Here is a 22161-nt window from a genome sequence, read left to right as displayed (position 1 = left end):
CGCGCTTGTATATCGGAGCGTGGAGCTTTACCCGTGGTGAGGGGAGTGGACAGACTGTTTGGGTGCCATTAGCGAGTTTAAGCCCTTCGACTCGTTTAAGATCTGAAGTGCTTTAAAACGCCGAGCCGGGGCCAAAAAATTTCCGAAACGGTCAGATGTGAGGAACGCATCCGTGAGTAGAGCTACAACTACATTACCAGAATTCTATTTGTGTTTTAGCATCAGCGTGACAGATGCAATTAGCTGTAAATAGTCATTACGCCAAATGTATAGTCAATTTTTACAGACTCCAGGACCAACAGACCAAAAACCCCCAGTTGACCTGAGTGAGAGGCCGAACAACAGCAACCCGACATCCATGTGTATACATCATAAAGGGGTTATAAGTGCTGTTTTAGCGCCCCGAGCTGTATAACACAAGTTTAAAAGTAAAACCACCACACGGTGAAGGAAATACAGCTAAACATATATAAACACCGGTCAACCATAACATTAAAACCACCTCCTTGTTTTTACACTTACTGTCCAATTAATCAGCTCCACTTACCATATAGAAGCGCTTTGTAGTTCTACAATCACTGACTGTAGTCCATCTGTTTCTCTACTTACTTTGTTCCCCCCTTTCATGCTGTTCTTCAATGATCAGGACCCCCACAGGACCACCACAGAGCAGGTATTATTTGTTTGATGGGTCATTCTCAGCACTGCACTGACACTGACATGATGGTGGTGTGTTAGTGTGTGTTGTGCTGGTATGAGTGGAGTTTTTAAACACCTCACTGTCACTGCTGGACTGAGAATAGTCCACCAACCAAAAATGTCCAGCCAACAGCACCCCATGGGCAGCGTCCTGTGACCACTGATGAAGGTCTAGAAGATGACCGACTCAAACAGCAGCAATAGATGAGCGATCGTCTCTGACTTTACATCTACAAGGTGGACCAAGTAGGTAGGGGTGTCCAATAGAGTGGACAGTGAGTGGACACGGTGTTTGTGTCTGATCCATTCAGGTCCAGGGGTCTGCAAAGCTACTTTGAGACAATGTGTATTGTAAAAATCACTATACAAATAAATTTGACTTGACTTGACGTGACTTGGCGTGACCCAGATAACCCTACAGGTTTGTTGGAGGAAATGCTGTCAGTACTAAGTGGACAGTCCTGCTATTTAGATGTAGATAAGCCAAAACCCCACTGAGATAGTGAGATACCGAGACTTTCTTTTCCTGGTTGACGTCGTAAAGAACATATATAACCCAAGAATTTGTGAATGAACACTGGCTATGCTTAAGATACGTTCCAGAAGGATGGCATGTACCCTGTTGTATTAGGACCAGATGGGAATTTAAGGTGGAATGCTCCTTGAGGAAGCAGAAGATCTGGATTTGAAACGTCCACCTGCTGTTGCACGAAGCACGAGTGTGTGTGCCGGCGTACGGCAGGGGCAAACCCTGTCCCGTGTCTTGGGAGAGTTCAGTAGTGAAGCTGGAGGAGGGCTCCTCTGGTTTAAGACCCTCCCAGAAGCACAGCCCTATCAGTTTCCTACTCATGGAGTTGAGCCCCCACTGCTGCATGGAACCAAAAGCTCTCTGAAGAGTCGAGCAGGCTGCCCGACGCTCCTACTGACGCTCCTACTGACGCCGACTTAGATGTTCGGGGGGGATACGTCTCTTCCTCGCTCAGTCTCTCGGGGCCGCTCCGTCCATGACACTCGGGCTGAAGTGATCGCTGTGTTGATGCGTTGACACTGGAACCATACTGTGACCAGAATGACCCTGCTGGGATCTGAACACTCCGTACTGATTCGCAGCAAGTTCAGATCAGGTAAGATGCTTCACGTAAACCATTCAAATGGATTAAAAGCGGCTTTTTAATAGGGAACTATAGATTAAGTACATTTATTATTTATTAATGATGCTTTAGTGGTAGTGATCGTTCTCAGTATGTAGCACCTGTTGTACTTGGTTACAACAGCACTAACCACCAAGTACTCCTTCCGTTTGCTTGAATTGATGTGAGACCAGGTCAAAGGTTATCAGAAAGCAGAGTTGTAAGTTTACGAGTCGATAGGATGACCTAGTGAGCTTCGCTTTGCTTCGCTTCACCGGGCGGTCAGACGTCAACAGGCTGTATATTCACATCAGCACGGTGGAAGGATACGTCTGTCTGGATTGTGAACAACACTGCCATCTCTCTGACCAAACCAATACTGACATGTCAGCTTAGAAATAAAGGGAATTAAATATATAAACTATTATAACATCCTAATCTGTGCATTTATTTGACCATTTCGCTGTTTGGCATTGCTTTCAAAGTGGTTCGTGTCTTCTTTTAATGGCTTGCCCGCAGTCACAGGCAAAATTGAGCGTTTTCTTGGGTTGTTTAGACCACTGGTACGGAGGAAATGACCCACAGCCCAGAGGAAGGGCAGAAATGACTCCTTCGGATCATATACTGGTAGAGTTAGGATCGTTTTGAATACTATATTAGAATTTTAATAGCGGACAGATGTATAATAGTGTACATGATGTACATATTTTGGAGCTGTATGTTTTGCACATTGGTGTGTGTGTGTGTGTGAGTGTGTGTGTGTGTGTGTGAGGGAGAGAGAGAGAACGCTGCAGATATAGATCGTCCAGTACGTCCCTTGTGGAACGGTCATTCAGAGGCGTCATTAGAGGATGAAGGATATGGGCAGCCTGCTCCAATCACTGCAAAGTTACATAACTGTGCTTTTGGTTTACCAACAATACAAGTAAGATGTTTCTACACTCACTGTCCATTTTATCAGCTCCATTGACCACATAGGAGCAATTTGTAGCTCTACAATTACTGACTGTAGTCCATCTGTTCTATGCATGCCTCTTTCATGCTGTTCTTTAATGGTCAGGACTCTCCCAGGACCACTACAGAGCAGGTATTATTTAGGTGGTGGATCATTCTCAGACACAGCAGTGCTGCTGGAGTTTTTAAATATCGTGTCCACTCTATTAAATAGACACTCCTACCTAGTCGGTCCACCTTGTAGATGTAAAGTAAGAGACGATCGCTCATCTATTGCTGCTGTTTGAGTTGGTCATCTTCTAGATCTTCACCAGTGGCCACAGGACGCTGCCCACGGGGCGCTGTTGGCTGGATATTTTTGGTTGGTGGACTATTCTCAGTCCAGCAGTGACAGTGAGGTGTTTATCCACTCATACCAGCACAACACACACTAACACACCACCATCATGTCAGTGTCAGTGCAGTGCTGAGAATGATCCACCACCTAAATTATACCTGCTCTGTAGTGGTCCTGTGGGGGTCCTGACTATTGAAGAACAGCATGAAAGGGGCTTACAAAGCATGCAGAGAAACAGATGGACTACAGTCAGTAATTGTAGAACTACAAAGTGCTTCTTTCTATATGGTAAGTGGAGCTGATAAAATGGACAGTGAGTGTAGAAACAAGGAGGTGGTTTTAATGTTATGGCTGATCAGTGGTGGGGTTTGAACCAGCAACCTTCTGCTTACTAGTCCAGTACCGTAACCGCTAGGCTACAACTGTTTTTATGTATGACTTTCTGCGTAATACAGTTTCAGGCTGCGTTTCTTGATGCAGCGATGGACTGTGCTGAGTGACAACAGTTTTCTGAAGCACTCCCAAGCCCATGTGGCTATATTTATTGCACGAGCAAGACGGTTCTTTGTTATGTCTGAATCTTTTAACAATATTATGTACGGTAGATGGTAAAATACCTAAATTAATGTTCTTTTTGAATTGATTGACGATTCACTGACCGAACCTTTGGTGGATCCTCGTTTTATGCCCAGTCATGATTTCATTTCTTGGTGGAATTTGGACATTCTATAAACTTTTTACTCTTATTTTGACCCTGTAGCAACTTTTTTGCATTTTCTCCCCCTTTAGCACGTCCAATTGTCCAGTTTGCATCGAGCTTCCTCTCTGCCTATGCCGAACCCTGCCCTGACCGAGGAGATCGAAGCTAACCCACATCCCCTCCGACATATGAGCAGCAAGCCGTATGCATCTTGCCACCTACACATTGATGAGTGTTGTGCCACCTAGCATTGCATGCGGAGAGACACACCCTAAGAGGCTCCTCTAATCAGCCAGCAAAGGTCGTAATTGCACCATTCTGACAGAGAGGGACCCGCATCCGGCTTTTTGTCCCACCCCCCAACTGAACAACAGGCCAATCGTTGTTCATATTGCCACTCGGCCTCGAGCCGGTAAGGCAGAGCTGGATTCGATACCATGTATTCGAGATCCAGCTCTGGTTGCAGTGTGTGCTTTTTACCGCTGCGCCACCTGAGCGGCTTGTAGCAACTTTTTTAAGGTTGTTCCAGACACCAAATGGAGGAGGAGAAGTTGAGGAATTTAAAAAAATCACAGATTTATGTTTGTACCGCATTAAATATATAGTTTTTAATATACAGTAGTTTGTATATATTGCTTGGACACTAAAGACACCAGATTTTAAGCGCACTTGATGGGATGCAAAGACGAGCATGTGATTGGTGGTGTCGTAAATTGTACAGGCTGGAATTCAATCCAGAAGTGCGTCGATCACATGGATCTGAACATCTCCATGCCATCTGCATCGTGTCCCGATCAGCGCCTTATTGCTATTCACAGAAATGGCTCTTCACATCAAAGCCCACAGGATTTGTTTGTTCTTGCGCTGGTCCTGATGAAGACCGTGATGTTCCTTGACTGGAAAACAAAACAGATTTCATATTCTTGTACGACATGTAAAATATGGTTCTGAAAAATGGTGCGAGACCGTCACAGTAGGAACGGGAACAGTCTGTTTTTTTGCGAATATGTGCCTCAGAGACGACTGGTGCGGCTATTCTGGGCCATTAAGTCAGCTCATATGGTTCTTGTTGCTCAGAGCGTTATTCGATCCAGAGCGTCTGCGGAGCTGTGATTGTTCTTGTAGTGGGTAATTATTTAGGGCAATCAAGGGGCTTGGCTTTCCTTATCAGCCCCACCACCCCCACCAGCACCCAACGGGAGCGCTGCCAAATAGTCCTCGTGCTGCCAGGAAGTGATCTCGGCCTCACTAGACTCGCACTTTAAGATTTTTTTACCCAACTTTTGGCTTTCGTTAATTCACCTGTTGCTTAGTGTGTATGTTTAGTGCTTTATTACCCCTTCAAAGGGTAAGTCAGACCACAAAACGCTGCTTGTTTGCATCAAAGAAAGGCATTTAAACCAATGTAGAGTCTACTGGAAATACTGGGTGCCATGCAAGAATACACCTGGACAGGAAGGAAACCTATTAACCTCAAGGCAGAGATGTTCACAAGTCACAAAATACGAGTCCGAGTCGAGTCACGAGTCTTTAGGCTAGAGTCCGAGTCAAGTCACGAGTCTTTAGGCTAGAGTCCGAGTCAAGTCACGAGTCTTTAGGCTGGAGTCCGAGTCCAGTCACGAGTCTTTAGGCTAGAGTCCGAGTCAAGTCACGAGTTGTTAGGCTAGAGTCCGAGTCCAGTCACGAGTCTTTAGGCTAGAATCCGAGTCAAGTCACGAGTTGTTAGGCTTGAGTCAGAATCAAGTCACAAGTCTTTAGGCTAGAGTCCGAGTGAAGTCACAAGTCTTTAGACTAGAGTCCGAGTCAAGTCACGAGTCTTTAGGCTAGAGTCCGAGTCGAGTCACGAGTCTTTAAGCTAGAGTCCGAGTCCGAGTCTTTAGGCCAAAGTCCGAGTCAAGTCATGAGTCTTTAGGCTAGAGTCCGAGTCAAGTCACAAGTCTTTAGACTAGAGATTGAGTCAAGTCACAAGTCTTTAGGCTAGAGTCCGAGTCAAGTCACGAGTCTTTAGGCTAGAGTCCGAGTCAAGTCACAAGTCACAAAATACGAGTCTTTAGACTAGAGTCCAAGTCATGTCACAAGTCACAAAATACGTGTTTTAAGACTAGAGTCGAAGTCAGGTCACAAAATACAGTCCGAGTCAAGTCACAAGTCTTTAGGCTAGAGTCCGAGTCAAGTCACGAGTCTTTAGGCTAGAGTCCGAGTCAAGTCACGAGTCAATGTAATCTACACACAACATATATTGGAAATGTAGCGTAGAAATAAACAAATAATATGTAAGTTCAGATAAAAACAACAACAGATTAGCGACAGTATTTTGCCATTTTATTTAGTGTTTTTACTTTCCTAGTCATTGTGCAAATAAATGTAATTTCCGTAACAAGAAGGTACCAGTTAAAAGCTTAAACTGATACGTTTTGTTTTCATCGCAAAACAAAAGCACGTGATAAATCACGACACAGCGACCAAAATCCCGAACACAGCAAAAAAAATCCATAACCACTGCTTACCTTAGCTTCTGTTCTTCCAGATACTATTAAATTCTTAACCGTGTGTCCCATTGGGAATATAATCCGTTATTTTGTAAATGTGCTTATAATTGAAAACCTCCAAACTTTTCCCGGTTGTGAAGTAAAACACGGACTCGTTAGGAAGCCAATCGAGCGTTTCATTAACACATCATCTGTGTGACGCAAACTGAATAAATGCAAATTACAGCATTTCTTACTAACAATTAAATTCAGAAGGTCTGATTGGTTCAGAAAGAGCTCTTTCAACCATTATCCAATTCTGTAGGAGCGTTCCATTCACCCCGTTTGTTCCTGTGAAGTGCACTACGTAGGGTATTCCACCATTTGAAGTGAGATTCCAATCCAAAGGTAACGAAAATGTTCAAATGAAGTGAACTTCAAACTGTGTAGGGAGTAGGGAGCGACGCTTCATCACTACGCCGGAAGCTGGCTGGAACATTTACCCATTGCATGTGTTGCGGGTATATATGTATATACAGTACATATGTATATATAATTGTCACACGTAACTAATGTTAACACATGCTGACGCCAGGGACTCTTGTTGTTTCCGAGTCATTTTTTGCGAGTCATGAGTCATTTGAAACAAGTCGGAGTCGAGTCTCTGCCTCAGGGCAACTCAGACTGGTCCATTCACCTGCACTAAGGGGCGATTTAGAGCACTAACAGAGTGCCTTGAAGAACCCACATGGAGTCAAGACTGCAGATCCATGGACACAATAACGTCTCAAACTCTCATAATAATTTGTCAGGAGACGACCCGTGGTAAAGCAGAAGCCTACAAGCTGATAGTCCTCTATCCTGACGTAAGTCACGCCACCCAAAACAAAGACCCACAAATATTTCTTAAAACAGGATGTAGGTCTGCGATAAACACAGCTCCTGGCTTTTAAACAACTCTTTCTGCGGTGTGTGGTCCTCGTGGGCGTAAGGTCCAGTGAAGAGGAGGGTCATGAATCCAGAAGCTGCACTGTGTACGTCTGCGATTCTGTTCAGGACAGAGTGAAGACACTCCGCTATCTGTGCATGCTAACGGGGGATGATGTGTTCCCCCAGCTAGCGAGATTGACGAATCGTTTGCTCTCTCATTTATCTGTCTTTCTTTCGCTCACAGTCCTGCAGTTGAGACTCCAGCAGAGAAGGACACGAGAGCAGTTGGCAGACCAGGGCATCATGCCTCGTGAGTAACGTCCCTTTTCTTTCGCACTCATCACCGAGACTTTCCTACAGTCCATCCAGTCCAAAGAGGGTGGGGTGATGGGTTCCAAAAAGTCAATGCAATAGCTTGAATATAGGGGGTCGGACAGATCGGAAGTGAGGGTCAGCTTGGCCAGTTGGCTTGGGCAGTTGTAGTCAAGTGGAAACCTAGCAGTGGTGGGGTTTGAAAGAGCAACCTTGAGCTTACTAGTCCAGGGGGGGGCCTCATCATCACATGAAAATCTTCTTCCCCTTAAAGCTTCCTTGTGCGTCCAAACAGGTGGGAATCGGATGGCGCTCTATAGATCCAGACTATAAATATTAAAACCACCTCCTTGTTCCTTGCTCCACTTACCATATAGAAGCACTTTGTAGTTCTACAATTACTGACTGTAGTCCATCTGTTTCTCTGCATGCTTTGTTAGCCCCCTTTCATGCTGTTCTTTAATGGTCAGGACCACCACAGGACCACTACAGAGCAGGTATTATTTAGGTGGTGGTGGTGTGTTAGTGTGTGTTGTGCTGGTATGAGTGGATCAGACACAGCAGCGCTGCTGGAGTTTTTAAATACCGTGTCCACTCACTGTCCACTCTATTAGACACTCCTAGCTAGTTGGTCAACCTTGTAGATGTGAAGTCAGAGACGATCGCTCATCTATTGCTGGTCATCTTCTAGACCTTCATTGGTGGTCACGCTGCCCACGAAGCTCTGTTGGATGGATGTTTTTGGTTGGTGGACTATTCTCAGTCCAGCAGTGACAGTGAGGTGTTTATCCACTCATAGCAGCACAACACACACTAACACACCACCACCATGTCAGTGTCAGTGCAGTGCTGAGAATGACCCACCACCCAAATAATACCTGCTCTGTAGTGGTCCTGTGGGGGTCCTGACCATTGAAGAACAGCATCAAAGAGGGCTAACAATGCATGCAGAGAAACAGATGGACTACAGTCAGTAATTGTAGAACTGCAAAGTGCTTCTATTTGGTAAGTGGAGCTGATCAAATGGACAGTGAGTGTAATGAATCACCCACCTGCTAAAAATATCCAGTTATCACTTGTATTCAGTGTCACGTTTGGTCGTGAACTGGACGTTTCGGGACGTGCCGCCGGACGCTACGCCAGGCAGAAAGGCTCCGGCGGCGAGATAACTGGTGTAAGTGCGCACAGGAAAGGAATCCAGAGGCCTGCCCAGTCCTATCAACCTCTGGGAGTCTGCCAGAGATAAAACACCTCGGTAATCACGATGTCTGCAGTGCTTTTATTTCAGTCGAACGTTCGGTGGTGGGTCGTGTATTGATTATAGAGGGAAAGATAATAATGCAGACGTGCAAAATATATTTACACATGTATGGCAGCTAGTATTGCTTGTATTCTGTTGGTTTTTGGGACAATTTTATCAGAAGTATTGGGACAAAAGGTCGAGCCAGGTTAATAAGAGTGCAGCTCAATCAAAATGCACCTTACATTTTAAACGACCCAATAAAAAAGATAAAAAAAGATAAGAAGAAAGAATACTCTCATGAATCCAGCCTCTCTGTGCTCCTGGAGCGCTCCTATGTCTCAGTCTCGAGCCATACCCCTTTTGTGATTGGGCTCCTGTTAATGATCCACAGCTGCACCTTGTTTAGGTAGACTATGTTGGTTTGGTTTGGTTTGTTAGTTAGTCCATGCTCTTGTTAGTTAGTTCATGCTCTTGTTAGTTAGTTCATGCTCTTGTTAGTTAGTCCATACTCTTGTTAATTAGTCCATGCTCTTGATAATTAGTCCATGCTCTTGTTAGTTAGTTCATGCTCTTGTTAGTTAGTTCATGCTCGTTAGTTAGTTCATGCTCTTCTTAGTTAGTTAGTCCATGCTCTTGTTAGTTAGTCCATGCTCTTGTTAGTTAGTTCATGCTCTTGTTAGTTAGTTCATGCTCTTGTTAGTTAGTTCATGCTCTTGTTAGTTAGTTAGTCCATGCTCTTGTTAGTTAGTCCATGCTCTTGTTAGTTAGTCCATGCTCTTGTTAATTAGTCCATGCTCTTGTTGGTTAGTCCATGCTCTTGTTAGTTAGTCCATGCTCTTGTTAGTTAGTCCACGCTCTTGTTAGTTAGTTCATGCTCTTGTTAGTTAGTCCATGCTCTTGTTAGTTAGTTAGTCCATGCTCTTGTTAGTTAGTCCATGCTCTTGTTAGTTAGTCCATGCTCTTGTTAATTAGTCCATGCTCTTGTTGGTTAGTCCATGCTCTTGTTAGTTAGTCCATGCTCTTGTTAGTTAGTTCATGCTCTTGTTAGTTAGTTAATGATCTTGTTAGTTAGTTCATGGTCTTGTTAATTAGTCCATGCTCTTGTTAATTAGTTCATATTCTTGTTCATTAGTCCATGCTCTTGTTAGTTAGTCCATGCTCTTGTTAATTAGTTCATGCTGTTGTTAGTTAGTCCATGTTCTTTAGTTAGTCCATACTCTTGTTAATTAGTCCATGCTCTTGTTAATTAGTTCATGTTCTTGTTAGTTAGTCCATGCTGTTGTTAGTTAGTTCATGCCCTTGTTAATTAGTCCATCCTCTTGTTAGTTAGTCCACATTCTTGTTAGTTAGCCCATGCTCTTGTTAATTAGTTCATGTTCTTGTTAGTAAGTCCATGCTGTTGTTAGTTAGTCCATGCTCTTGTTAGTTAGTCCATGCCCTTTGTTAATTAGTCCATGTTCTTGTTAAATAGTCCATGCTCTTGTTAATTAGTTCATGTTCTTGTTAGTTAGTTCATGCTCTTAAGTTAGTCCATGTCCTTGTTAATTAGTCCATGCTCTTGTTAATTAGTTCATGTTCTTGTTAGTTAGTCCATGCTCTTGTTAATTAGTTCATGTTTTTGTTAGTTAGTCCATGCTCTCGTTGGTTAGTCCATGCTCTTCCATGCTCTTGTTAGTTAGTCCATGTACTTGTTAATTAGTCCATGCTCTTGTTAGTTAGTCCATGCTCTTGTTAGTTAGTCCATGTACTTGTTAATTATTCCATGCTCTTGTTAGTTAGTCTATGCCCTTGTTAACTAGTCAATGCTCTTGTTAATTAGTTCATGTTCTTGTTAGTTAGTCCATGCCCTTGTTAATTAGTCCATGTTCTTGTTAATTAGTCCATGCTCTTGTTAATTAGTTCATGTTCTTGTTAGTTAGTCCATGCTCTTGTTAGTTAGTCCATGCTCTTGTTAGTTAGTCCATGCTCTTGTTAATTAGTTCATGTTCTTGTTAATTAGTCCATGCTCTTAATAATTAGTCCATGCTCTTGTTAGTTAGTCCATGCTCTTGTTAATTAGTCCATGTCCTTGTTAATTAGTCCATGCTCTTGTTAGTTAGTTCATGCTCTTGTTAGTTAGTCCATGCTCTTGTTAGTTAGTTCATGCTCGTTAGTTAGTCCATGCTCTCGTTAGTTAGTAATTGCTCTCGTTAGTTAGTCTATGCTCTCGTTAGTTAGTCCATGCTCTCGTTAGTTAGTCCATGCTCTCGTTGATTAGTCCATGCTCTTAATAGTTAGTCCATGTATTGTTAGTTAGTTCATGCTCTTGTTAGTTAGTCCATGCTCTTGTTAGTTAGTCCATGCTCTTGTTAGTTAGTCCATGCCCTTGTTAATTAGTCCATGTTCTTGTTAATTAGTCCATGCTCTTGTTAATTAGTTCATGTTCTTGTTAGTTAGTCCATGCTCTTGTTAATTAGTCCATGCTCTTGTTAATTGGTTCATGTTCTTGTTAGTTAGTCCATGCTCTTGTTAGTTAGTCCATGCTCTTGTTAGTTAGTTCATACTCTTGTTAGTTAGTCCATGCTCTTGTTAGTTAGTTTATGCTCGTTAGTTAGTCCATGCTCTCGTTAGTTAGTCCATTCTCTCGTTGGTTAGTCCATGCTCTCGTTGGTTAGTCCATGCTCTTGTTGGTTAGTTCATGCTCTTGTTAGTTAGTCCATGTTCTTGTTAATTAGTCCATGCTCTTGTTAGTTAGTCCATGCTCTTGTTAGTTAGTCCATGCTCTTGTTAGTTAGTCCATGTTCTTGTTAATTAGTCCATGCTCTTGTTAGTTAGTCTATGCTCTTGTTAGTTAGTCCATGCTCTTGTTAGTAAGTCCATGCTGTTGTTAGTTAGTCCATGCTCTTGTTAGTTAGTCCATGCCCTTTGTTAATTAGTCCATGTTCTTGTTAAATAGTCCATGCTCTTGTTAATTAGTTCATGTTCTTGTTAGTTAGTTCATGCTCTTAAGTTAGTCCATGTCCTTGTTAATTAGTCCATGCTCTTGTTAATTAGTTCATGTTCTTGTTAGTTAGTTCATGCTCTTGTTAGTTAGTTCATTTTCTTGTTAGTTAGTCCATGCTCTTGTTAATTAGTTCATGTTCTTGTTAGTTAGTCCATGCTCTTGTTAGTTAGTCCATGCTCTTGTTAGTTAGTTCATGCTCTTGTTAGTTAGTCCATGTCCTTGTTAATTAGTCCATGCTCTTGTTAGTTGATTCATGTTCTTGTTAGTTAGTTCATGCTCTTGTTAGTTAGTTCATGCTCGTTAGTTAGTCCATGCTCTTGTTAGTTAGTCCATGCTCTTGTTGGTTAGTTCATGCTCTTGTTGGTTAGTCCATGTTCTTGTTAATTAGTCCATGCTCTTGTTAGTTAGTCCATGCTCTTGTTGGTTAGTTCATGCTCTTGTTGGTTAGTCCATGTTCTTATTAATTAGTCCATGCTTTTGTTAGTTAGTCCATGCTCTTGTTAGTTAGTCCACTCTCTTGTTAGTTAGTTCATGCTCTTGTTAATTAGTCCATGCTCTTGTTAGTTAGTTCATGCTCTTGTTAGTTAGTCCATGCTCTTGTTAGTTAGTCCATGCTCTTGTTAGTTAGTCCATGCTCTTGTTAGTTAGTTCATGCTCTTGTTATTCATGCTCTTGTTAGTTAGTCCATGCCCTTGTCAATTAGTCCATGTTCTTGGTTTTTAGTCCATGCTCTTTTTAATTAGTTCATGTTCTTGTTAGTTAGTCCATGCTCTTGTTAATTAGTTAATGTTCTTGTTAGTTAGTTCATGCTCTTGTTAGTTAGTCCATGCTCTTGTTAGTTAGTTCATGCTCTTGTTAATTAGTCCATGCTCTCGTTAGTTAGTCCATGCTCTCGTTAGTTAGTCTATGCTCTCGTTGGTTAGTCCATGCTCTTGTTGGTTAGTTCATGCTCTTGTTGGTTAGTCCATGTTCTTGTTAATTAGTCCATGCTTTTGTTAGTTAGTCCATGCTCTTGTTAGTTAGTCAATGCTCTTGTTGGTTAGTTCATGCTCTTGTTGGTTAGTCCATGTTCTTGTTAGTTACTCCATGCTCTTGTTAGTTAGTTTATGCTCTTGTTAGTTAGTCCATGCTCTTGTTAGTTAGTTCATGCTTTTGTTAGTTAGTCCGTGCTCTTGTTAATTAGTTCATGCTCTTGTTAGTTAGTTCATGCTCTTGTTGGTTAGTCCATGTTCTTGTTAGTTAGTCCATGCTCTTGTTGGTTAGTCCATGTTCTTGTTAATTAGTTCATGCTCTTGTTAGTTAGTTCATGCTCTTGTTGGTTAGTCCATGTTCTTGTTAGTTACTCCATGCTCTTGTTAGTTAGTTTATGCTCTTGTTAGTTAGTCCATGCTCTTGTTAGTTAGTTCATGCTTTTGTTAGTTAGTCCATGCTCTTGTTAGTTAGTTCATGCTCTTGTTAGTTAGTCCATGCTCTTGTTGGTTAGTCCATGCTCTTGTTAATTAGTCCATGCTCTTGTTAGTTAGTTCATGCTCTTGTTAGTTAGTCCATGCTCTTGTTAGTTAGTCCATGCTCTTGTTAGTTAGTCCATGCTCTTGTTAGTTAGTTCATGCTCTTGTTAGTTAGTCCATGCTCTTGTTAGTTAGTTCATGCTCTTGTTAGTTAGTCCATGCCCTTGTCAATTAGTCCATGTTCTTGGTTTTTAGTCCATGCTCTTTTTAATTAGTTCATGTTCTTGTTAGTTAGTCCATGCTCTTGTTAATTAGTTAATGTTCTTTATAGTTAGTTCATGCTCTTGTTAGTTAGTCCATGCTCTTGTTAGTTAGTTCATGCTCTTGTTAATTAGTCCATGCTCTCGTTAGTTAGTCCATGCTCTCGTTAGTTAGTCTATGCTCTCGTTGGTTAGTCAATGCTCTTGTTGGTTAGTTCATGCTCTTGTTGGTTAGTCCATGTTCTTGTTAATTAGTCCATGCTTTTGTTAGTTAGTCCATGCTCTTGTTAGTTAGTCCATGCTCTTGTTGGTTAGTTCATGCTCTTGTTGGTTAGTCCATGTTCTTGTTAGTTACTCCATGCTCTTGTTAGTTAGTTTATGCTCTTGTTAGTTAGTCCATGCTCTTGTTAGTTAGTTCATGCTTTTGTTAGTTAGTCCATGCTCTTGTTAGTTAGTCCATGCTCTTGTTAGTTAGTTCATGCTCTTGTTAGTTAGTCCATGCTCTTGTTAGTTAGTTCATGCTCTTGTTAGTTAGTCCATGCTCTTGTTAGTTACTCCATGCTCTTGTTAGTTAGTTTATGCTCTTGTTAGTTAGTCCATGCTCTTGTTAGTTAGTTTATGCTCTTGTTAGTTAGTCCATGCTCTTGTTAGTTAGTCCATGCTCTTGTTAGTTAGTTCATGCTCTTGTTAGTTAGTCCATGCTCTTGTTAGTTAGTTCATGCTCTTGTTAGTTAGTCCATGCTCTTGTTAGTTAGTTCATGCTCTTGTTAGTTAGTCCATGCTCTTGTTAGTTACTCCATGCTCTTGTTAGTTAGTTTATGCTCTTGTTAGTTACTCCATGCTCTTGTTAGTTAGTTTATGCTCTTGTTAGTTAGTCCATGCTCTTGTTAGTTAGTCCATGCTCTTGTTAGTTAGTTCATGCTCTTGTTAGTTAGTCCATGCTCTTGTTAGTTAGTTCATGCTCTTGTTAGTTAGTCCATGCTCTTGTTAGTTACTCCATGCTCTTGTTAGTTAGTTTATGCTCTTGTTAGTTAGTCCATGCTCTTGTTAGTTAGTCCATGCTCTTGTTAGTTAGTCCATGCTCTTGTTAGTTAGTTCATGCTCTTGTTAGTTAGTCCATGCTCTTGTTAGTTACTCCATGCTCTTGTTAGTTAGTTTATGCTCTTGTTAGTTAGTCCATGCTCTTGTTAGTTAGTTCATGCTCTTGTTAGTTAGTCCATGCTTTTGTTAGTTAGTCCATGCTCTTGTTAGTTAGTTCATGCTCTTGTTAGTTAGTTCATGCTCTTGTTAGTTACTTCATGCTCTTGTTAATTAGTCCATGCTCTTTTTAGTTCATGCTCTTGTTAATTAGTCCATGCTCTTGTTAATTAGTCCATGCTCTTGTTAGTTAGTCCATGCTCTTGTTAATTAGTCCATGCTCTTGTTAATTAGTCCATGCTCTTGTTAGTTAGTCCATGCTCTTGTTAATTAGTCCATGCTCTTGTTAATTAGTCCATGCTCTTGTTAGTTAGTCCATGCTCTTGTTAGTTAGTCCATGCTCTTGTTAGTTAGTTCATGCTCTTGTTAATTAGTCCATGCTCTTGTTAGTTAGTCCATGCTCTTGTTAGTTAGTTCATGCTCTTGTTAATTAGTCCATGCTCTTGTTAGTTAGTCCATGCTCTTGTTAGTTAGTTCATGCTCTTGTTAATTAGTCCATGCTCTTGATGTTAGTCCATGCTCTTGTTAGTTGGTCCATGCTCTTGTTAGTTAGTTCATGCTCTTGTTCATGCTCAGAAGTCTTGTTAAGTGTCGTTCATGCTTGGTGTTAGCTTAGCTTAGGGTCTAGTATGGATTATTTAGTTCATGTTTAGCATCAGCATTTAGATTAGCATAGTTCATGTGTGTTTAGTTTAGCATTTAGCTTAGCAGTTAGCATAGTTTGTGTAGTAGTGTGTCTGGTCTTGTCTTTCGTTATCATTAAACACATTGTTTAGCAGCATCTCTGCATGTGTGTCCGCCCCCTCTTGTCATGTCTTAGCCCAATCGTTACAAATATAGAGATATTAAATGTTTATACATGAATTCAAAATAAAAATACACCGATCAGCCATAACATTAAAACCACCTCCTTGTTTCTACACTCACTGTCCATTGTATCAGCTCCACTTACCATATAGAAGCACTTTGTAGTTCTACAATTACTGACTGTAGTCCATCTGTTTCTCTGCATGCTTTGTTAGCCCCCTTTCACCCTGTTCTTCTGGTCAGGACCCCCACAGGACCACTACAGAGCAGGTATTATTTGGCTGGTGGATCATTCTCAGCACTGCAGTGACACTGACATGGTGGTGGTGTGTTAGTGTGTGTTGTGCTGGTATGAGTGGATCAGACACAGCAGCGCTGCTGGAGTTTTTTAACACCTCACTGTCACTGCTGGACTGAGAATAGTCCACCAACCAAACATATCCAGCCAACAACGACCCGTGGGCAGCGTCCTGTGACCACTGATGAAGATCTAGAAGATGACCGACTCAAACAGCAGCAATAGATGCGCGATCGTCTCTGACTTTACATCTACAAGGTGTACCAACTAGGTAGGAGTGGACAGTGAGTGGACATGGTATTTAAAAACTCCAGCAGCTGCTGGACCATTGAAGAACAGGGTAAAAGGGGGCTAACAAAGCATGTAAAGAAACAGATTGACTACAGTCAAAATGCTTCTATGTGGTAAGTGGAGCTGATAAAATGGACAGTGAGTGTAGAAACAAGGAGGTGGTTTTAATGTTATGGCTGATCGGTGTAATAATCATAAATAAATTGCAAGGCCCGTCTAGTTTGTTTACCTCAGACATTCAAAAATGCTGCCTGGCCTTGATTTTCTTCACTTTATTATAAACCTCTGGAGCTTCAAGGTATGTCAGATGCTTTCAAGTCAGATGCCAAGTATTCGTTTTCAGATCTAGGCTTCACCATGGTAAGATCCCCGCACAATATAAAAGCAGTTTATGGGATGATGTTGTAAGGCGGCGTGTCATGTACTCTTGTGAATACAGATGAATCGTAGAGCTTTTTACACCGGAGCTACCGGAGAGTATTTGTTAGCACAACATCGGAGACTTCATTAAAAACAGCTGTACAATCTGCACCATTATGACTTTCTCCACATCTGCTTGAGGAGTATGTTTTCCAGCATGGTCTAACATTGGAACTGTAAGAATGGGAAGATTTACAATCAAATCTCTTCACTTTTTTTTTGATGTTTTAACTTCCCAGCTCGATCAAAGTGCACCTTACTTTTTAAAGGGCCCTATAAAAAGCTGACATGACGAGAATTTGTTGTCTGAGCAGGATGGCCGGCATGTGCGCCCCTTGTATACATCATCCCAGAAACATCTGGTGTTTATTAGACACTCAAAAGCAGCAGTCAGGCCTCTCAGGGCTGTTTGGCGTGTGGCCGGGATGTGCTCGTTGGCTTTTCATGACTGTTATTTCACCCTATCTTGTCCAGGAGAAGCTTGGAATATAGCTTTGTGTTAAGATATCACATAACTGTCCAACAAGGCTTTGTTTGGGTGGTGCAGCGGTCCATTACCCCGATCCACTACTCCTCTGTCAAGGGTTTTCCTGCCTTGCGCCCTGTGTTACGACGAGGATAAAACACTGTCCATTTTATCAGCTCCACTTACCATATAGTAGTAGTAGTAGTAGTAGAACTTTATTGTCACTATAAATTGCAACAAGTACAATTACAGCGAAATTAGCCATCCACCCGTCCAAACATTCAATATGACAAGAAGGGGGGGGGGGACACAGCAGCGCTGCTGGAGATTTTAAATACCGTGTCCACTCACTGTCCACTCTATTAGACTCATCTATTGCTGCTGTTTGAGTTGGTCATCTTCTAGGACGCTGCCCACGTGGCGGAGTTGGCTGGATATATTTGGTTGGTGGACTATTCTCAGTCCAGCAGGGACAATGAGGTGTTTAAAAACTCCAGCAGCGCTGCTGTGTCTGATCCACTCATACCAGCACAACACACACTAACACGCCACCACCATGTCAGTGTCACCGCAGTGCTGAGAATGATCCACCACCTAAATAATACCTGCTCTGTGGTGGTCCTGACCATTGAAGAACAGCATGAAAGGGGGCTAACAAAGCATGCGGAGAAACAGATGGACTACAGTCAGTAATTGTAGAACTACAAAGTGCTTCTATATGGTAAGTGGAGCTAATAAAATGGACAGTGAGTGTAAGTGCACCATAATAAGGCTTCAGAACATCTTATACCTCCACTTACTGTATATACGTACATATCATCATTATGAATCTATTCTCTCTGTGCTCCTATGTGCCACGCCCTTCTCTCTGGGAGCACTCTCAGTGTAGAGCCAACGCCCATTTTGTGATTGATCTCTGGCTAATTAGCCACAGCTGTACCTAATGAGCTCATGGGATTTAAGCTTGGCAACAACCTTTGGTGACTATTTTGCCTGTTTGCTCCTGTTAGTCAGCCCATGCTCTTTGTCATAGTCATAGTCATAGTCATGTTCTTGTTAGTTAGTGTTAGCTTAGCCTAGTGTTTAGGTTTCATGTGTTTAGCAAATTAGCATTAGTGTAGCTTAGCATTGTTTGTGTGTTAAGATTAGTGTGGCATTTGGCTTGGCATAGGTTTAGTCACATTATGTGCGTTTAGTTAGATAGCTAGTTAGTATTTAGCTTAGCATTTAGCATAGGTCATGCGTTTGGTCCTGTCTGTCTGTCTTGTCTTGTCTCCGCAAGTGTGTCCGTCCCCAGCGTTACAGTCTTGTCCTAGCCCAGCGTTACAGTCATGCACCCTTTATAACAAGTGTTATAAAGTTCTATTAATAAATATATACATTTTATTCCCTTTTTTCATAGAAGTATCTATTATGAAGTGGCTACCTATATACACACTTCATGTACCACACTAGTGTCACAATAGTGCTTCAGAACATCCTATAGAAGCATTAAAAAGTAATGTTAATAAACATATACATTTTATTTGTTCTATTAGAAGTATCCATTATGAAGTAGAGCCACCTATATACACTTCATGCACTGTAATAGTGTTTCAGAATATCTTATAGAAGTGTTATAAAGTTTTATTAGATGTGTTATGAAGTTATATTTATAAATATATAAATTATATTCATTTTATTTTATTATCTATTACAAAGTAGAACCACCTACAGTATATACACTTCATGCACCATAATGTCATAATAGTGTTTCAAAACATCCTATAAAGTTATGAGAGCATTATAAAGTTATATTTATAATACATAAATGATGTATATTATATACTTAATGATGATTTATAGATTTTTTTATTTTATATTTATAAAGTATCATTTATTAAGTAAAGCCACCTATATACACCTCATGCACCATAATAGTGTTTCAGAACATCCTATAAAAGTTGTAGAAGCATGCTGGCAATGTTTAAATCTAGTGGGAAAGGACGTTGGGGGGGTTAGGGTTAGGGTTAGGGTTAGGGGGGGGGGGGGGGGGGGTATTGGAAGTGCTTTATTTTAATCTTACATATTAAAATGTTAGTCTTTATTTTAAAAAGCCAATATTTGTCAAAAAAATCTCACTACAATCACTACAATTATTGACATTATGATTGATAATGTGACTTCACGTGGGTTCTCTAACAGAAATATCATGAAGACATTAACGTTTACTTTCCTGGTAACTGGTAGCTATGATAGCTATAGCAAACGTTACTAATGGTTGAATGATTAGCTCTCGCAAACTATATTAAGAAGATGTGTCCAACATATATTTGGGTTTCGACCTTGATTACCAGTGGTAGCCTGGTGAGTAGAGCTTTGGGCTATCAAACTAAAGTAAGGGTTGAGAGTTCGTATCCCAGCTCTGCCAGTCACCATTGAGCGTCTGAGCAAGGTCCTTAACCATCTTGGCTACTTGGGTTGCCGTACAATTTTGTCATACTGTAATACTCCTGTGATAGACAAGTACATGAATCGCTAACCGCTATATATATTTATCACATCTCGTGCATGGCAGCCAATTAAAACATGACGTCATTAGTTCTTACCAAACTGCATCATCAGTCATTTAGTGACTTTTTAGGTCGCCTGTAATTAACAGATCTCTGTGCCCCCCCCCCCCCCCCCCTCCTTTCTCAGAGGTTTAATGATAAGACAAGGAGTCTGGATGATGTCTTAGCCCGAAGCTTAAGAGAAATCGTACTTTTCTAATCTAATCAGCATCATTAGTGCTGCTAATCAGGCGGAGCTCCAGGAATAGGTTTGAACACATTTTACCGCATCGTACTTATCACCCGAGAGCGCATCCTTAAGGTATGAAGGGTGGGAAACACCGGATTTACACGACGCACCTCTGCAAGTGTATGTGATTTGCTTTCTAAGGGAGATCAACAACAAACCGTGAATTTTACTATTCGGCAAGATGAACGGCAGCAAAAACGAGCTAAGTTTTAAGTTATACACCGTTCAAGTTAAGTACCGTTCTCTTTCAATTTGTACCATTACATCTAATCACCGAACTCCAACTCTGTGAACTACCCAAATACTTGGCCCAAGAGATGTTGTTCTCACATTTATTAAAGCAATCAGACAAGCAATTCATTCTGGCCTGGAACTGAGCGCAGTGCAATCAACAAGGCAGAACCGGCCAGCAAAGGTGTTGCCAACTCTTATTTCTGTTATATATTGACTGCGAGCGCACAGACAGTCTCGCCGATAGGAATTCGTCACATTTATTAAGTTCCTTTCTATTTTTTTTTTTTAGCTCTGAAGAGTCCGGCCGCATTCCACGAGCAAAGAAAAAGTCTGGAACGCTCCCGGGTAAGAGCTAAACGTCACTTTGTTTGCCACTTGGCATGTTCTGTGTGTGTCAGAATGATATGCAGAGGCCTTGTGCCCACCAGCGCTTAGATGTCAGCTCTGATATTGTACTCAGATGCCTACGTTGGCACACATGCTGCAATTATGACCTCTACTGGCTGGTCGATGGCGCTCGCACAGAGACGGGGGATAATGGGAATTAGTGCGTTTCAGGAGTGGAGGTCTGCACCGGTAGAGCCAAATTATAATGGGGTAATTGGATACGACTAGATTGGAAGTCAGATTGAGGAGGAAATGCATAAAACAGAACATTTAACAGACATTTTACATGATTTACCGCCTTACACACAAAATATTTGATTATATACTAATATTCTGATTTGTAATTGTGCCAGTTATGTTTTAGATACTGTGCTAATTGTCAACATTTTGCAGACTGGAGATTATTTAAAGCATAAAATCCGAAGTAGACCAGAGAAGTCCGAGCTGGTCAGTATGCACATTCTACAAGGTGAGTTATTACCAGCGAAAATTAATGACACTTAATTGACACATTAAACACACTCACGCTGTTCTTCAATGGTCAGGACCCCCACAGGACCACTACAGAGCAGGTATCATTTAGGTGGTGGATCATTCTCAGCACTGCAGTGGCACTGACATGGCGGTGGTGTGTTAGTGTGTGTTGTGCTGGTATGAATGGAGTTTTTAAACACCTTACTGTCACTGCTGGACTGAGAATAGTCCACCAACCAAACATTTCCAGCCATAAGCGCCCCGTGGGCAGCGTCCTGTGACCACTGATGAAGGTCTAGAAGAGGACCGACTCAAACAGCAGCAATAGATGAGTGACCAACTGGGTAGGAGTGTCTAATAGAGTGGACAGTGAGTGGACACGGTATTTAAAAACTCCAGCAGCGCTGCTGTGTCTGACCCACTCACACCATGTCATTGTCACTGCAGTTCTGAGAATGATCCACCACCTAAATAATACCTGCTTTGCGGTGGTCCTGTGGGGGTCCTGACCATTGAAGAACAGCGTGAAAGCAGGTTAAAAAGCATGCAGAGAAACAGATGGACTACAGTCAGTAATTGTAGAACTACAAAGTGCTTCTATTTGGTAAGTGGAGCTGATAAAATGGACAGTGAGTGTAGAAACTCACCACATGCAGATATTTTAATACAAATATTGACATAAAAATCAATAAATATTGCTGCAATACAGTATTAAAAAAACATCTTTTGCTTACAGTCGTCTGTACAGCACGCCTGTTTACATTAGACAAACCTCGACAATGCAGTGTAAGCCCTCGTTATCCCCGATGAGTGATGAGCATTTTGGGTGTGTCTGGATTTGGACATCTAGACAATAACTGTTTACGCTACGAACGCTGCCTATACTGCGTCAACTGTGTATTGTTTTAGATCGGGATTAATATCGCTCACGACTGCTGTGTTTACTGTTCAGATCCGGCCAGCGAGGGGTCGGCTCAAGACTCCCGGAGCAAGCTGAAGCGTGCCCGGCTCGCCGACGACCTGAATGAGAAAATCGCCCTGAGACCGGGGCCGCTGGAACTGGTGGAGAAGAACATCATCCCTGTCGATTCGACTGTTAAAGAGGTGGCTTTGAAAGGTATCAGGAAAATAGGCCAAGTTCACCTTAAAATGTGACATATGTGCAGTTTATGTGTTTAATTGCATGTGTGGCATACACCAAGAGAACAGCACAGGTCTTAATAAGGTTCCGTTGGCTCTGCTGTTCAATGGGGGCATGGAATGGTTTGCTGGAATGGTCTGTAAACACTTGCACTCCTAGAAGATTAAGTAACTCCTAGCCTACCAATTTGAATCCCAGCTC

The 22161-nt window shown here is 41.7% G+C and overlaps 1 protein-coding gene across 1 annotated transcript in view; it reads left to right on the top strand.

The window, feature by feature from the left end:
* Positions 1-1768: 1768 nt before the first annotated feature.
* myocd (myocardin) overlaps positions 1769-22161 on the top strand; it is a 29462-nt gene continuing 9069 nt past the window's right edge. Inside the window, exons 1-5 of the mRNA XM_063003398.1 lie at positions 1769-1823; positions 7463-7528; positions 20248-20303; positions 20739-20814; positions 21772-21936. Of these exons, the coding sequence (XP_062859468.1) occupies positions 1769-1823; positions 7463-7528; positions 20248-20303; positions 20739-20814; positions 21772-21936 (418 nt within the window). The remainder of the gene's footprint in view (positions 1824-7462; positions 7529-20247; positions 20304-20738; positions 20815-21771; positions 21937-22161) is intronic.

The sequence above is a fragment of the Trichomycterus rosablanca genome, chromosome 10 (assembly GCF_030014385.1).
Source record: "Trichomycterus rosablanca isolate fTriRos1 chromosome 10, fTriRos1.hap1, whole genome shotgun sequence".
Lineage (NCBI taxonomy): Eukaryota > Metazoa > Chordata > Actinopteri > Siluriformes > Trichomycteridae > Trichomycterus > Trichomycterus rosablanca.
Note: the sequence above shows the minus strand (reverse complement) of the source record. Positions and strands in the feature narration are given on the sequence as shown.